The sequence below is a fragment of the Zeugodacus cucurbitae genome, chromosome 5 (assembly GCF_028554725.1).
Source record: "Zeugodacus cucurbitae isolate PBARC_wt_2022May chromosome 5, idZeuCucr1.2, whole genome shotgun sequence".
In the NCBI taxonomy this organism is placed as follows: domain Eukaryota; kingdom Metazoa; phylum Arthropoda; class Insecta; order Diptera; family Tephritidae; genus Zeugodacus; species Zeugodacus cucurbitae.
In genome coordinates, this window is record NC_071670.1 from 30,172,752 (window position 1) to 30,191,472 (window position 18,721).

General features: G+C 36.6%; 1 protein-coding gene across 1 annotated transcript in view; it reads left to right on the forward strand.

Moving 5' to 3' along the window:
- LOC105216448 (otoferlin-like) overlaps positions 1-18,721 on the forward strand; it is a 107,078-nt gene that overhangs the window by 67,114 nt on the left and 21,243 nt on the right. Inside the window, exons 6-7 of the mRNA XM_029042999.2 lie at positions 1,129-1,321; positions 3,223-3,661. Coding sequence (XP_028898832.2) covers positions 1,129-1,321; positions 3,223-3,661 — 632 coding nt within the window. The remainder of the gene's footprint in view (positions 1-1,128; positions 1,322-3,222; positions 3,662-18,721) is intronic.

Consider the following 18,721-nt stretch of genomic DNA (forward strand, 5'->3'; position numbering starts at 1 on the left):
TTCAATTTCAGGCATCAAATAGTTGGTTGTCATGGCATCATTTTTGAAGAAATATGGACCGATGATTCCACTGACTCTCAAACGATACCAAATCATTGTTTTTTCTAGCTCTTGAATCTCTTCAGGTTGCTCTTCGTCCCAAACCCGCCAATTTTTCTGGTTTTACATACCTGTTGAGCCAAAAATGGGCCCCATCGCTGAACATAATTTGGCTCAGAACGTAAAAGAAAAGGTTACTGAAAATAGTACCTCTACTTGGATCAGTCAATGAAAATCGGTGCTTTCAACAAAATAATTAAAAACAAAACTCCGATAATACTAATACTATGATTTATTTTTTTTTTTCATGTTAAATTAGAGAGATGATAAAATAAGAGGATATTAGACGGACTTTTAGCTAAACTTATGCCGCTAACACATTCTTAGAAATTGTGCTTATTAGTAATATCGGCGTTGTTATTTTGTGGTCATCTTATACCGAGACTGATAATAACAGCATGCCCTTTTACCATGATTTTAATGGCGCTCTCTATTATCCCTGTTCGTATACCTAGTTAGTTCGTGACAAACAGCTCCGCTTAACCTGTTGCAAATGGCCTTACAAATGCTTAACTTGCACACGTGGTCGGACCCAAAGGCTACACTGCGCTACTAATGTGTATGTATGGACGAGTAGTTGGCTTACCAAGGAAAAAGCTGACGGCTGCCGACTTCGCAACGAGCTGATATTTACCTTCGTAAGTCAAGGTGGCCGGCACAGCTGTTCTATGATATGTATTCGTTTAGCCAAGCTGCCGGATGACCAAGTAGACGCGACACCAGCACTTCAATGAGGGTTGTATTTGCAGTCAAAATATGAAGAGGTGGTGCCAGCAGCAACCACCGCTACATTGTCTCACTACCTTTACATTTCTTCAGCAACTACACACACATACTCGTGTTCAAGGGAAAATGCGCGCCAAATGTAAGGCCACTTCGTGCGCCCACGCTGTCAGCTACAACGTTCGTTTGCTTGCTAACGCTACTCCAACAACAACTACAATTATTTTTAACTCTCTTAGTTACATAGTATTTGCGCTCTTTCACTTGTATACTCCATAAATGTACGCTGTGTTCTTACATTCGCAGGCACTTGTTGTATTCGAAGCGAGATACACATCGCCCGACGATGCTGCTGGCAATTTTGAGCCGACCAATCTGGTGCGACCCATACAGGAGCAGCACAACATTAGCTGCAGCAGCCAAAGTTTGGACGATGATCAACAGATGCTTCTCGACATCGAGCAGAACATAGCTAATCTGGAGCGTAGTCTGAATCGAGGTAAAGTGAAAATTCGAATTTTAAGTGATAAAGTGTTGAGAAAAATCGTTTCAAAGATTTTGCGAAAAACGTGCCGTTCCCTGTGAACAATTTTGAAAGAAAATTCATATGCCTGAGTTGTATAAATTGCGGTTTTCAAGAATGAAAAAAATGAGGCATTAATCAGTATTGAATGAAATGCTTTGGCTTCATTAGTTGGAGGTGGAAACGGTTTTGTGCTTAAAAATAACGAAATCGGTGTGTTACTTTGGTTTTCAAGTGCATAAGTTGTTAAAAAGTACAACAACAAAGTAAAAAGGTACATTAATTAAAGTTTAGTTAAAAGTGGTCATAGTGTGTTAAAGATTCCTCCCTCTTAAAGAGTAGGATTTTGGGTGTGAATTTTATTTCATTTAAAAGCATCCCAATACTTGCAACAAATAAATATTAGAAAAAAAGTTAAACATATTTTAAGAAAAAAAATATAATATTCAGCTTGTGCTTTATACATATATGTAAATACGAGTCCAAATTTATGCTATATAAATTTAAGCGAACTGAAACAAAGGTGTATGTAAAATTCGAAAGGACTGTAAGTGAAATTACCAACCTTTTGCCAGGCCACCAGAAATTTTACAAATTTAAATACCATTTAATATAACAGTCTTCGGGCAATAAGCTGGAAATTATTTATGCTTGAGCTACACGGAAATGAATAATTGATGAATAAACATTAAAAAAAGTTTACATTGAAAAATATTTTATTTCTTCTAAGGCGAAAGGTTTTACAAAAACAAAATGAAGTTTCATGGTTCAGAAAAAGAAAAAATGGCATGTAAATCATCATTGCATAATAAATTTGAAAAGTGATACGCACAATTTTTAGGCTAACGGTCACAGTTATTTACAGCAAAAAAATGTTTTGCATAATTTAAACAAAGAAGTAAGCGTAAATAAGCGAAGGTGAGGATAAATGGACAGCGAAGTTTAGACCATAAACTTTTGGAGGTTTCTTTGCATGGAGGTCTCTTACATGTTGATTCCAGTCACTTCTCTGGGTTCCCCGAATATGTTTTAAGCTTAGTATGTCGAATACTGGACGTTGTAGGATAATGATTCCTCTTGGCCTTCCACCAAGCAGTTTCGGCAACTAATGTCTGACTTGATTCATAATCTCACCGCATGTGTGCTATTGGGCGGTGACCAGTAAGCACACCAATGATTGCGGCGAGTTGCGGCTGGAAGGACCGTTTTCGGTCCACTGCAGACCAAAAAGACCTCACTACTACACACTAATATGCAAAATACAATTTTATGTAGTATAGTCTGAGTTTTTCTGAAAATCTGTTCCCCATCGTAAAATTTTACGGAATGTTGCTTGATGGTATTCGGATAAATATCCGGGGCTGTCTTGAGAATGGTCTGAAATTTAATGATACAGTATCAGTGTTGAGAACTGCAATTGAAACTTAATCAAAGTGTTGCCAAAAATACTACTAACGAGTTTGTTCAGATAAGACATGGAAAGGTCTTCCAGTGCTTCCATATTAAGAGATCTCCACTTAATATGCTTCTTCATTGGAGACAAAGCACTGAATTTTTTTCGATAATTTTTTGTATATTGTATGTATGCATATACCATCTCTCCGTATTTTGACTCCTTTTTCGGTGTGGGATATTTTGTTTAAAACTATGAAGTGAAAATAATTAACCGATTTGCACAAACGACCTCAAACGTAAAAAAAAAAACAAAGCCTTAACGAATTGTAGTGATCGCAAAACATATAAAAAATGGAAAGAAAAATATAAAACAAACTAACATCTCAAAAACGTCAACACATGTTGGCACAAACCAAAACAAATCAGCGTAGAAATGTCCCCTCCCACGCCCATGTTTCAGTACACCTCTCGCTTTCCCACAGAATCGGGTGGCCATGCCACAAGTGGCGCCGGCACTGCCTCCAGCGGCAGCGAATCGCATGGCACACAAAAGAAGCGGCATCTGTTGCGACGTGTTATGACCGCCGCCCAACACAGCACCACAAGCGTCACCACAAACCGTCAAAGAATCGAATTGAAATTCGATAAATTCGGCAAATCACCCACAACCGGACGCAGTGGCAGTGTCACCACACTGCTCAACAACACGCCCAACTCAAATGCCCAGCCCCACACAAGCACCGGCCATGCAACGACCGACAGCAAAAGCGCTAGCGCACTGGCCGCTGCTATGCGCGCCACCGAAAGTCCACCGTGCAAGGAGAAGAAGCTATCAATGCGCGCCGTGCGAAACATTATGCGTCTGGGTCGCAACAGACAGACGTCGCAGTCGCGGGACAGCAGCACTGAAGACGAGGGCAGGTAAGTGGCGTAGCATTAAAGTAACGCATTATACACCGCAGGCACCTAACAACAATTATATCTTCTTATTTTCACAAAAACACACATCCCAATACTCGTACATATACATACATGTTTATCAAGTACTTGTGCGCTGCTACAAGGCATACAAGTACGGCTTAACAACAGACCACAACGAGGGCAAATCGCCAAAACAAATAACGTAGGAAAATATTTGTTTGCGTGTTTTTCCTCTTGAATAGCGGCTTTATAGAACTGCTCGAAGGGAAATAAATTATAATCAGCAACAAGTGTCCACTTCTTGAAGCGGGCGGCAAGCCAACCAGCCTGTGGCACGGCTCGTTCTGCGCTAAATAAAAAGCGATGATTTCAGTTGATTTTCATTTTAATTTTTCCAAAGTATCCATTGGCCACTTGTTGACACTACACGCTCAAGTGTTCGATTGAACTCACTGGCCTCCCGAAAGCGTTCATACACTCATAAATTTCAAGCGCATGAAAGCTTAAACCTGACATTTGATTTGACTTTTTACGAGTACGACACTTAAAATTTAACGGCAGCTTAACAGGTATGCACGCAACCCTAGAAAAATGGCATACGAATATTTTTTTTATTAGCTATTGTTGTTAAGCGTTACTGTGTGGTAATAAATGGCAAAACATATACTTTGTGCCTGGGTTGTCAAAACATTGATTATCGAATGACTTTGAGCGACGCTCAGCTCTAGGCCACTACCAACAACACGCATACGTGTGTACATACACTTTTGACCTTTAACGGCATGCTGAGTTGTAGCAAAATTGTATATTTTCATTTCATAATCCATTCGACTCGTGCGCTTCGAAGGGTAACTTGGTATTTCCATCTACTTATGCACACGACTCTCTGTGTACATGTATAAGTGTATAAGTAACTATGGAGTTTTGAGTTGCACATTGCTCGCCTACAGCTAATATTTATTTTAATATGTGGCAGTGAAATGTTGTATATCCTCATATTTTGATATTTTGTGTGCTAACTTGGCGCAATTATCGTGAATACAAAGAGATTAAAGCGAAAAGTTCTCACACAGATATCAAATTAAATTCTGCTCAACTTCCAACGAAATTGTATTTTATTTGGTGAAATCAACTGTATTTGAAAAATTTTTTTGGAGAACGAAAATACCAAAAATGGTGGTTTAGAAAACAAGTATAAATTTCAGTGGTGAACGCAGGAAAAAAATTTGGGGGGGTTTTAGGTAAAAAGACAATGTTTCATTATTTTATTCACAAATTGAAGTCTAATCTTCTTTTATTTTGGGCCATAACATTTAAAATCTATTCCTCCGTCACGTCTATATCTCTATGGATATTCAAGAGAGCCATTCCGTTCAGGCGTGCTTCTCCAGTTTTATTTCTTAAATATGTTTTAAGCCTGCGAAGTGAGGAAAACGAGCGTTCACTTGAAGCGACAGATATAGGGATTGTTGCTCCAATCTTTAAAAAACGATGCACTGTTTTGAAAATTTTTGCATCGCAACAATTCAACGCGACTAAACAAGTTTTGGATCTCTTTGTTTGATTTAACCAGTTCCTGAAAAAATATTCAAAATTTTAGTTAGAAAATATATTCTGAAGAAAAGATTTTTAACATTTTCCACATCATCTACATCAGCGGACCACTGCTTTTCTAAAACACGAACAGTCTCCTGCATTTCAATAACGTCAAGATTTATGCATTTATTTGACAAAATGTTTTCAATTTTGGAAAGCAGCTTTCGATGTTTTAAAAATCGTTCATTGATTTGGTCCAAAAAATTATCTAAAAACGGCATCGAATGCAAAAATATAAGGAAAATGCAAAAACGGCACAAGAGCAAAACACACGTACGCACATAATTCATTTGTTCTATTTTCATTCACGCTCTAATAATTAGTGTCAAGTGTTGCCGTGAGCTAAAAAAATTAAGTATATGTTGCCAAGCAAAAAAAGTATCAAAAGCACAACCGTTTGTTTAAAAAATTTCATTTGAAAAACAAATAATAAGTAAAGTTGTGTATCTAATTCAGACCAGTTTTTTCTGGTTGTTTTTATTAAAAATGTAGACATTTTAGTTAAGGCACTCAAGTATTTTTTTGCAATTAGCATATTTTTTTTTTATTTAAATTTATTTCACAACAGTTTGCTCATGGAACGAAAACTTAAAGTCATAATAAAAATTTTTCAAATTTTTCCTGTATTATGATTAACAATAAACTCTAAAAAAATAATAGAATCCTTATTGGTGACTTTTCAGTTCAGAACTAATTTTCAAAAGAAGTCCATTTTCGACTGACAATTCCCCTTAAATCTAAAAAAAATCCAGTTCAGCAGCCACAGAGTTATAAGGCAAACTCATTACTTTGAAGCAAATTAAAAAAATGTCTCTGTCCAGTGTATATTTTTCTGGGTTTTTTAATTGGCCTACATTCCCACAAATGTTTAATACTATCCAGATACAATAGGTTTGTTTTTAGTTTAACATTTTCATAGTTTCAAAAAATTAAATTCTATCAGCAGAAAAGTATCAAAAATAGGCCGTTTGTGAACAAAAAAGTATCAAATCACAAAATTTGGAAAAAAAGTATCAAAAAAGATACAATTGTATAAAAACGGCAACGCTGTTAGTGACTAATGTATTCATTTATTTTACATATTCATACATCGTCGGCAGAAAGATTGCTTTGAAAACAACAAATTACAATTTTTCAAATGGCTATGTAGAATAAAATTCTATTATTTAAAAATTCAATGACTTTGGGGGGGGGGGGAGGTTTAACACCCCAAACCCCCCCCCCTGCGTTCGCCCCTGATAAATTTTGATCATAATGTTCATGGAGAATCAGGATATTTTTAAATTAATTTAATGACAATTTTTTGTCAACTAACACATGGCTGTTCTTGATGAAAATGGTTTTATTGTTTTTCAAAATATTCTCCATCAAAAGTTATATACTTTTGCATGCGCTCAAACCAATTTTCGAAGCACTTTTTCCACCCCGATGGAGACACCTCCAAAACATGGTTTTTGAATGCTTCAACAGCATCTTCCGGCGACGAAAATCGTTGACCACGCATTATTTTCTTGATGTGTGGGAATAAAAAGAAGTCATTGGGTGCCAAATCAGAGCTGTACGGCGGATGACCCATCAATTCGACGTTTTGGCCGGTCAAAAAGGCGCTGGTTTGAGCCGATGTGTGAGAGCTCGCATTGTCATGGTGCACAATGATTCGTCTTCTCTTGTTCGTTTTTCGAATTTCTCCGAAGACTTTAGGCAAACAAATGGTGGTGTACCACTCAGAATTGACCGTCCTACGCTGCTCAAGCGGAACAGTCGCCACATGGCCTGTTTTGCCGAAGAAACAGGCGTCCATTTGCTTCGAAGTGCTTCTTCCACGAACAACTTTCGTTGGATTTGGCTCGTCTTGGACCCACACGGTCGATTGCTGTTTTGTTTCGGGCTCATACACATAGATCCATGATTCGTCACCTTTGACGTCTTTGTCTTTTGAAGCACCACGATCGTAAGATGGTGCTTCATTGCCATACAAAGATTTTAGTTCATCGATGCACTCTTGTCGCGATAATCCACGTCGAAAGTTGTGAAAAATTATCGCACGAAAATGATCACGAGTTAATTCCATTTTTAGGCCGAGATGAATTTTTAATTCCCTGTAAATAAAACAATTCACGATTAAATGACAAAACGTTCTGAGTGATGTTATGCTAAAAAATGTCAAACTTTCCAATGGAAATGTCAGATTGCACCTGGCAACACTTAGTGTTGCCTAGGCCAGAAATATATATAGCAGCCCTCGTAATTCTTGTAGTTAGTTCCAATTGTGTGTCAGTAGTATTTTCAAAAATAGTGAAATATTTATTTTCAATAGTTGATTTTGTTCCGATATAAATAGCTATACTATGATAGTGGGATAGTAATCTCAAAACTATGACTGACTATTCAGAAACTTATTAATTCATACGTGTCGATTTTGTTGATATATTGCTGTCGTTTTGCCAAGCGTTAGAAAGTACCTAATCGAACACATTATATCAGCTGTTTCAGCGGACTGGTAGTACTGTCAATAATTACATAAATTTGGTCCTGCAGAATTAATTGTTCGAAAGTACTCAGCTATTACTCAAATTTGAAAATAAACTATGAAAATAGTCGAAATTTTAATAGTCTTCATTTACTAAATTCAAAATGAGGAATCACGATTTAGTTACCCTGCAATTTTAAGTCGCTGATTTTGTTCTTCTTATATGAGGCGAAAAGATTAAATGCACCAATTTATAAATATGAAAAAATAAAAAAACCTTTAAGATTAAGACATATTACTTATTATTTATATATATGTTAGGGTCGAAAGGTATTGGCGCCTTTTTATTATTTTTGCTTTCTAGTTACTTAAGGTTTTTGGTGGGTTTCAGAGGTTAAAAAGGATATTTTTAATTTATTTTTTAATATATACAATTTCATTTAAACAATTGGGATATCAAAGAAACATATGTACATACAATTTTGTAAAAATTTTATTTAAGAATTTCGAAAACTCAGTACCCCTTGACGTCTAAAATGCTCTTCCCGTGGACATCATTATTCAATATAGGTTTATCTAAAATCAATAAGTCACAAAAAACTCACTTTTTTGGTCAAATTCTTCGGCATATATTGGCTCGAAAAAAACAGTTTTAATAAAAATATAAAAAAAACTCCTTCGTTCATTAACTAAATAACATTATTCCAAATTTTTAAAATTAACCAACCCCTTAAGTCTTAAATAAAAACAAGTAAGGAAGGGCTAAGTTCGGGTGTAACCGAACATTTTATACTTACGCAATTTTTTTATGTAATTTTATAAAGATAACACAATTCGACCCATATATTTGGTATAAAGTTCAATAGAATAACGAAAATCATCATAAATAGTATATGGGGACTGAGGTAATTCCTAAACCGATTTCACTCGTTTTCACCACCAAGATACAATGTATCGAAGACTATACGCTCACTTAATTTAATATTACTTATAATTAGGTATATGGGATCTGGGTAAGTTATGACCCGATTTTTACCATTTCAGGTACAGAGAGAAACTGTTATAAGAAAAAAATTCAGAGGGAATGAATTACATTAAAATATCTGAGGGATTTACCTATATTTTCGGTGAAAAATTAACCTTAGGCAATGAGTTCTTCATGTTCGATATCAGGGGCCTTGAAAAGTCATGGTTCGATTTTGACAATTTTTCCACAAGTGATGTCACAGCTCAAATACAGTATTTGTGTAATGTTTTATTCCTAAATTGAGTTATATGGGAAGTAGTGTGTGTTGTAGTTGTGAACCCATATTCCAGCCGTGTCATCAGGGTGTCAAGAAAGTGTTATATACCGAATTTCATTGAAATCGGTCGAATAGTTCTTGAGATATGGTTTTTGACCCATAAATGGGCGACGCCACGCCCATTTTCCATTTGGGCGCAACTTCCATCTGTCATTTCTTATGTGAAATTAGTGTTTCTGACGTTTTTCGTTAGTGAGTTAACGCACTTTTAGTAATTTTCAACCTAACCTTTGTATGGGAGGTGGGCGTGGTTATTATCCGATTTTTTTCATTTTTGGACTGTATAAAGAAATGGCTAAAATAAACGACTGCAGAATGTTTGGTTTATACAGCTTTATTGGTTTGCGAGTTATATACAAAAAACCTATTTGAGGGTGGGGTCACGCCCACTTTTCCAAATGTGCCCCTCCCTAATGGGATCTTATGTTCCAAATTTCATTTTCATAACTTTATTTATGGCTTAGTTATGACACTGTATAGGTTTTCGGTTTCCGCCATTTTGTGGGCGTGGCAGTGGACCGATTTTGCCCATTTTCGAAAGCAACCTCCTCAGGGTGCCAAAGAATATATGTTCCAAGCTTCATTAAGATATCTTAATTTTTACTCAAGTTATCGCTTGCACGGACAGATGGACAGACGGACGGACAGACATCCGGATTTCAAATCTACTCGTCATCCTGATCATTTATGTATATATTTATAACCCCATATCTAACTATTATATTTCTTGGTGACACAAACAACCGTTATGTGAACAAAACTATTATACTCTGTGTTGCGAGAGTATAATACTTTATTACTTGAAATTTGTATTTAGAAAACAGATAAGTAATTATGTTTGATATGTTTTAGTATATATGACCCACACAGTACTATGAACTCACTCTACTAGTAAAGCTCCCATAGCACATCCTTTGCAGATATTTATCAATTGTCTTCTCCAAATGAGAGATATCGGTCCAACAAAAATCACTAAATTTGCAACAAACATCTCTATTTTACCTATTTTAATTAGTTCTCCGATCAGAGCAATTATTCATTCATATAAACGAAACCAAGCCACGCAGACCATTGTATAGGTAATCAACAACATGGCCTATTATTATAAGCATTCACTCACATTGTGTTAACATAGTTTAAACAAACAAGCTGCCTTATGCACACACAACCAATACACAACCACATAATTATATGCACACCGCTGCAAACTACACAAATGGCGGCAAATTGCTCCGTGCTGGCCAATTTTATTATGTACACATTTCCGGTTACACCCACCAGACACGTTCAAACAACATTAACGGCACGTCGACCGACATTTCAGGTAACTGTATAAGAAGCTCCCACGCCAGGATATATTAATATACATATATATCTGGGTGTGTGTCCGTGAAATCGAGATGTCCACACATGTCCATGATCATTGGCATTGCAGTTTCAGTAGACGGTTCCACACATACATATGCACAAGCACACATAAGTATATGACTTTGAGCTGGGGGCCACAGATACTCACACACATATACAAAGTTTTGCAGACTAATATGCACAACAATAACATGTGTGAGTACGTGCAAATTTGTATTCGACAACAAACTCGCAGCAAAAAAGCAGCACGGCCAACGTGGCGTATGCGCAACAATTTAGAGGCAGCCACTGTTTACACACTGGCGAAGTGCAGAAATATGCATACTTGTAGACATATCTACATATATGTACATACGCGGACGTGAAATGTTTACCATTTTCATATTGAGCACATTTTATTTGTCGTCTGATAAATTTACGTGTCGACAGCTCTGGCTGCTTCCCCACCGCTATTTGTTTTACATACACAAACAATACCGAGGTATTACCTGCTGCCCTTCAATTCCGCCCGCAGATGTGGCAAGCATTTAGTGCGTTGAATGTTCCGGCCGGGCTCTGCTCTGAAATGTAGTGAATGAAGCACAAAGCATTGCAAAATATTTGCAGTAATAGTATGTTAGTGGAATGTTGCATCAAGGAATGTTGTTTGAGTGGTTTAAATTCTTAGCAACGTTAGAGAATGCTGCTTAACATGTTTGTAGTTTGTAGTTTGTAGTTGGCTGTTGCTCACATATTCATCTCGAGTTGAATTTTCTTAAGTGAAATACTTTGCATTTTTTCAGAGCAAAGTAGTTTCTGAGGAATGGCTAATTTTGATTTTCAAATATTATAGAATTAACATATATATGTAGAAGTCACCAGGCGTGGAGATCGGTAGACGTGTATAGCGGTATACAAATATGTACCAATGTGTGTGAGTAGGCGTGAGAATAAATAAAAGATGCTTACTGCTTGACGTCCAAAATTAGAGAGAGTGAGTTTATTGCTAATTCTTGCTTAAGAAACATGAATATCATAGTAAAAGGAATAAAGGATTAAAAGCTAGGGTTGTAATTTAGAGTGTTGCGCTGTAGTGTAAAGTTAGCGCCGTAGTAATTGTAGGAGGTTGCCACAGTACTCCCCTCCTAGACACTTTGGGAAGTGGCGATAAAGGCTGGTTTCAATCGATCGATTGAAACTTTAGCTATGCTGCCGTTCACGTCTATTGAAAAATATTTAGGAAATCGTTGAATGACCTTGTATGGACCTTTGTATGGTGGCGATAGCGATGGTCGTATTAGATCATCTCGAATAAAAACTTGTTCGCAGGTTTTCAGTCCTGAGTGAACGAATACTTTTTGCTTTGTATGCCAAGCGGTGTCCACTGGTCTTAGATCTCTCATACATTTGCGTAGTTCTTTGACCATGTCTGTTTCGTTGATCGTTGGTTTTGTATCTGTGAAAAATTCAGAGGGTAATCGGAGATTCTCTCCATAAACTAGATCGGCTGGTGATGCATCTAAGTCGTTTTTGTACGTGGATCGTAATCCCAATAATATTAGAGGTAAATACGAAGTCCATTGATTAGTGTTGTGACATAGGAGTGCTGCTTTTAAAGTACGATGCCATCTTTCGACGAGTCCATTTGCTTGTGGGTGGTATGGCGTAGTACGAAAATGACGAGTGCCTACTAGTTGTAGTAGCTGTTGAAACAGAGCGCTTTCAAACTGGCGTCCTAAATCGGATGTGATGGTTACAGGTACACCAAATCGTGAGATCCAACCATTCAGTAGTGCTTTGGCGACGGTTTGTGCAGTTATATCTGGAATAGGCAGTGCTTCTGGCCAGCGTGTAAACCTATCCAATATAGTGAGACAATAACGATTTCCGTCTGAAGGTGAAAATGGTCCAACTAAGTCGATGTGAATGTGTGTAAAACGTTGAGTCGGAGATTTCTGACGTTGAAAAAGACTACGGTTATGTCGAATAGTTTTATTCTGTTGACACTGCAGACAGCAACGAGCAAAATGTCTGCTATCTCGTTGGATACCAGGCCAAACGAAGCGTTCAGTTTCTAATTGAGTTGTACCTTTTACGCCTGGGTGAGACAGATTGTGAATTGATCGTAGAAATATATCTCTAAACTTTTTGGTTATAAACGGTCGGATGCGTCCAGTTGAGGTATCGCAGTATAAATTTTTGGAGCTGAAAGGTAGAACGAAACTTTGTAGATTAAGTGAATGATTTATGTTACCACTTAATAGTTTCCGAAGCTCCTCATCGTTGGATTGATCGTCAGTTAAATCGTCATAATTTAAAGATTCGGCGGAAAGAGCATTTATGCGGGAAAGCAGGTCTGCTGTAACGTTATCTTCACCACTCACATGACGAATGTCGGTGGTGATCTGCGCTATGAAGTCGAGTTGACGGATCTGTCGATTAGAAGCTCGGTCAAGCTTCTGTTGAAAAGCGTAAATAAGTGGCTTGTGATCGGTATAAATATGACCTCGACGACCATCGACCATGTATCTAAAATGTCGTAATGTAGGTATGCGGCTGTCAACTCTCTGTCGTAAGTGCTATATCTTTTTTCAGCACTAGTGAATTTACGAGAGAAAAATCCTAAAGGTTGTAGGGCACCATCCACGATTTGATTTAATACAGCGCCAGCAGCGAAATCTGACGCGTCTACCCATAAGGAAAGTTCCGTATTGTGTAGTGGATGAGCGAGTAATGTACAATTGGCTAGTTGCTCCTTACATGCTGTGAAGCTGTCCAGCGTTTCTGCTGACCAAGTAAGCGGTGTGGTGTCGTTTCGACGATTGCTATGTACCATGTCGAAAAGTGGGCCTTGGTTCTTCAGTGCGTTCGGTATGAAGCGGCGATAGAAATTGAGCATTGCTAGAAAACGCTTCAATTCCTTGACAATTTTGAAAAACTTGACTAATGTGATTTTGATGATCTTCTTCCGATGTGGATGCAATGCAAACATCATCGAGATAAACGAAGACGAAGTTTAAGCCACGAAGAACTTCATTTATTAGTCTTTGCAAAGTTTGTGCTGCATTGCGCAAACCGAAGGTCATATGTGTAAATTCATAGAGTCCGAAGGGGGTTGTTATAGCCGTTTTACAGATGTCTTCTTTATTAATAGGTACTGAAAGGCTTTCTTCAAATCGATTTTTGAAAAGACGCGTTTTCCGGCCAAGATGTTGGAGAAGTCGTGGAGAAATGGTAGCGGGTATCGATCCGGAACTGTTATTGCGTTTAGCGCTCTGTAATCTCCGCATGGCCTCCATGTCCCATCAGTTTTCTGTACCATATGCAATGGGCTTGCCCAATTACTACTGGATGGGCGGCAAATGCCCAGTTTCAGTAAATAATCGAATTCTTCTTTAGCAGCTTTCAGCTTTTCAGGTGAGAGGCGTCGTGGTCGTGCGAATACTGGTTGGCCGGTGGTGATTATCCGATGCTCTACTGACGATTTTGCGAGTGATGTCACCGTATTCCTCGAGAATATTTGAAAAAGTTGAATTTGCGTTAAATGATTTTATACTGAGTATAATAGTTTTGTCTATTTCGCAAACCGTCTTTAATTCGGTTTTGCGATCGAGTATACATCTATTTTTTAGTTCGACTAAAAGTTCGAAGTGTGCTAGAAAATCAGCACCAATAATTGCTTGAGAAACATCAGCAATTAGAAAATTCCATAAAAATTCGCGTCGTAAGTTGAGGTTAAGTTTGAGGAGCGCCTCACCGTATACAGAGATGGGCGAACCGTTTGCGGCAAACAGTTTCATACCGTTAGGTGAAGCTCGAGCTGTGTTAGCGCACTTTGGTATAACGGAGACGTCTGCACCGGTATCTATTAAAAAATGCATTTTTGTTGACGTGTTGTATATGCGTAAACGGTATGTTTGAGCAGTTTTAGATTGTTTACCTAAATCTAAAACTGTAGCAGCCGAGCTGGCCTACGATGATTTCTTCGTTGATAAAAAATTACAGGGCTCTCTGCATTTAGTTGCCTTCGCGCCGAATTTGTTGTGATACCAACAAAATGTTTTATCCGATTTTTTTTAACGGAGTATGGGGTCCACGTGACCTAGACCGTGATCGCGAACGAATGCTTGGTCCCTTTCTACTAAAAAGTCTATGTACTTGCTTGGTTAGTTCCACTATTTCGAGTTTGAGGTTGGAAACTTCACTAAGCGTAAGTACCTCTTGAGCGTTGTTGTTGCAAATCCCGATGCTTTCGATGATGGAATCGGCGATTTTGAGCTTTTCCACCATAGCGACGTTTGTGGCTATTTTTGCTGCTTGTACGTATGGAGGGAGTCGGCTTACCCACAGATCGTGCATAATGCTGTCACTCAGAGTCGTCCCGGCTGCGCTTTTCATCTCGTTGAATAGTTCGCTGGGGCGTCGATCGCCCAGAACCATGTCCTTAAGAACTCGTTGCAGCCGACGCTGTTGACTGTCCGAAAAATGTTCGATTATTTTCTCCTGGATGTACTTGTATTTAAAATTAGTCGGTGCTGCGTCTACTATGCAGCGAAGCTCCATCAACTTCTTAGGCGGCACACTAGCGAGAACGATGTCGTATTTCTTATTGTCGCTGTTTATCGAAGAAGCGCTAAACCAAAAATCCAGGGAATAAAAATATGCTTCGATATTGTCCTCTGTCATCGTTGGTAATGGCAATCGTGGAGTAGAGTTTGGATTATCCAAAATACTGACATCGGAGTAGCGGTTTCCAGAAACAACATGGCTGTCGTTTAACGCCATTCGAATGTGTAGCTTAAGCTTATCGCTTCAGCTTTGTTGTTGTGTTCAATTTACCTGACGGGTCACCAGATGTAGAAGTCACCAGGCGTGGGGATCGGTAGACGTGTATAGCGGTATACAAGTATGTACTAATGTGAAAGCGTAGGTACGAGTAGGCGCGAGAATAAATAAAAGATGCTTACTGCTTGACGTCCAAAATTAGAGAGAGTGAGTTTATTGCTAATTCTTGCTTAAGAAACATGAATATCATAGTAAAAGGAATAAAGGATTAAAAGCTAGGGTTGTAGTTTAGAGTGTTGATCTATAGTATAAAGTTCGCGCCGTAGTAATTGTAGGAGGTTGCCACATATATATATATATATATATATTATATATATATAATATCGCATTGTAATGCACAAAATATAAACTGTTTTTATTTTTTTCGATTATCACGATTTGTTTAAAAAAATATGAGGCTTCCTCGTTATCACTTTTCCCTCAATCTTCAGGTAACCTTCTCACAAATTTTATTTATAACGTTGTGTGGTATTCTATTTCATATCACCCGACGTTTTTATGCAATTTTTAAGTTTTGGAAATTTAAAATAACCATCTTATTCTTGTCTTCACTAGATAGATGTACTTAATTCGTTTTTTGAAGAAAAATAGTTTTATGTTTAGTCAATGTAAATATTTGACTTATTATAAGAAAAAAAAAATTAGTGATGCGAACTGGTTACTTCATTTGTAATAACTTCATATATCCGGACCGTCATTGAATAATATAGGTTTAAATAAAATTTAATTGCTACAATTAATGTGTCCTTGTCTTCGTCTTCGTATTGTCTTATTTCGAAAAATATGGTGGCCAAGTCATGATACTTTACTACTTTACTTAACTACTCGAGTGATATGAATCGGAACATTATCTTGTTGAAATATCCATGGGATAAGTCCTGTCCAGATTTATATCAAACAAGGGTCGAACTTCCAAAAGAAAATAATTTTGGTCAACAAAAAAATACGTAATAGTGAATTGAACAGGTTATTGATAAAAAAATTGTTACGTCTTCTATGGCCAGCAGAGTATTTTAATAAGTTTTATTATTTTAAAAGTGTTTGGTAATAAAAAATGTGTTTGAGGACCTCTAATACATATTTTTTTATATTTTCGATTTTTCTTGCTGCACAACCCGAGCTGAAAAATTTGCTTACGCACTCACTCAATTAGTCTTTTATATTAATTAGTATTTTTAAGGAATTTGAACTTGAGTTCAAACTTGCAAGTAATCCCAGTACAATTTAATATTTATACAAAATCTGCCAATTTTTCCTTCATACAAACAGATGCACAACTAATTTAGTATAATTTAAATACAACGCTTTAAATGAACTTGAAAATTCATATATTAATGCACGTAACAAATATATATATTTTCATACTGAGAATTTTAATTAATACGAATTTGCATTATAATCCACAGAGACAATGTCGTGACTTTATTCTTTCATTTTCTTGAGGATATTATATGTTTGTAGTGGCAGAAAATTTGGTTAAAATTCAGTAAACATAAATTGAAAACTTGAGTAATTAAAGCATAACTAATGAAAGACGAAAAAGATTTGGAATTTAATGTGTAATACTTTTGAACCCAGTTAAAAGAAAGCAAATAAAATTAAAAAAAAAAATTCGTACATACATTTGTTATAAATATTAAAATATTTACTCATAATCGTATTGAGCCGTTCCTTACAAAATGTTTCAACTAACACGCTTTCGGAAGATTTTAATTACACCAAATTGATAGGAATTTTGATGTAATATATATGTGATGTGTGTATATTGCCTATTTAGGGGTTAAACGAGTTTCGTCAGGTAAAAATTGCTTATTTTCAATAATTCTTTTTTACAAAAAAATAAATTGTTATTTTAAAAAGTCATGTACTTCTCAAGTCGTGTTACTGAAATGTTTTATTGTATTAAAAACTCCACTTGCGGTGTAATTTCCAGCAAGCCCTCGGGATAAAGATGCGTCCGCGTTGAATTTGGATTTTTGGCAGAGTTTTTTACGGAATGAAAAAATTTGGCATATTTTAGGAGTTGTAAATTCTCCATCCAAGTCCTTCTAAATTTTATCTCAAAGGCCTGTCTAAAATTTCAGGCCTATGTGAGACTGGCCTACGCTGGAGTTTCCTTAAAGTAAATCTTTTTTCATTTACAAAAAAATGTTTGCTGGAATATGGGGAAATGCACAGCTTTACTCAACATATAACAAGTTGAAAAAGAATATTCAAGTATCAATAAAAGTTCAACGCGAAGCACAAAGTTCTTGCAGTATGTAATGTAAAAAATATGCAAAGATTCTGTAAACCTTGGCTACATACACAATCGCATAAAGAGAAAGCCGTGCAATAGAACTTCATGAGTGTGCTCTTCACAATAAACTCCGATTCCTCCCAAGGATTTCAGCAAACTATTCGACATTACAATAAACTTTTTTGAATTGCCTGCATTCTACTTACTTGCTTAAGTTTACATTCTTAGCATTTTGCAATTATTTGATTACAGCATTGTAATGGAAAAGTTTTCATATCTTACATCTTAACCCTTATGCTACTGCGGACAAAAAGTTAAATGATTTTCGAATATGTGTATATATTACAAACGTATGACTGACTTTTGAGAAGTTAATGATGTGATATAATTGGAGGAATATGTTTTAATTTCGAAACTTTAAGCTTTATTATTTCTATTGCAAATAATATTCGAACTCGAATTTCGAAAATGTGTGTAAATTTTGTGTAAAAATTATAGTTTGTTTTAAAAGTATTAACTAAACTGTTATGAAAGTTTCCGCATAAGTCAATATAGCCATTGATTCCATACCACATCTGCTGCCCCTACCCCATGACATACATATATTGATCTGTACGTATTCTATATATATTTGTATATGCGTTTATTATGCTACAATGTAACTGTATATACTTTGTGTGTACCTTTTTATGGATTTTATGTTATCTTTTGTTGCTTCGTAACCCATGAGTCGGCGGATAATACACCTTTGTTAACTTAATGCTTGTTAAGAAATTAAAACACATGACAAAAAGTGAACAAAGTAAGCTGTTGTAAAATACTCCGGAAAAGCGGCGTTTTAATAATGAATATATACAGATAAACATAAGCAAGTATACGAGGGCTGCTATATATATTTCTGGCCTAATAATAAAAATAGGAATATTTATCAACGAAAATGGTTTTATTGTTTTTCAAAATATTCTCCATCAAGATTTATACACTTTTGTATGCGCTCAAACCAATTTTCGAAGCACTTTTTTGAGCCTTTTTTTGAGCGATTGTCAAATTGTACGGGATCCAAAGAGAACAAACCTTTTTTACGGCCAGGTGTTCATGCAATATCGAATGTATGCTGGTGGGAGAAATGCATAGGCATGCCTCTATCTGAAGGTATGTTACATGACGGTCTTGCATTATCAGTTCACGTACGGCATCGATGTTTTCTGGCACAACGGCTGTTTTTGGACGACCTTCACGGAATTCGTTTTTGAGCGAGC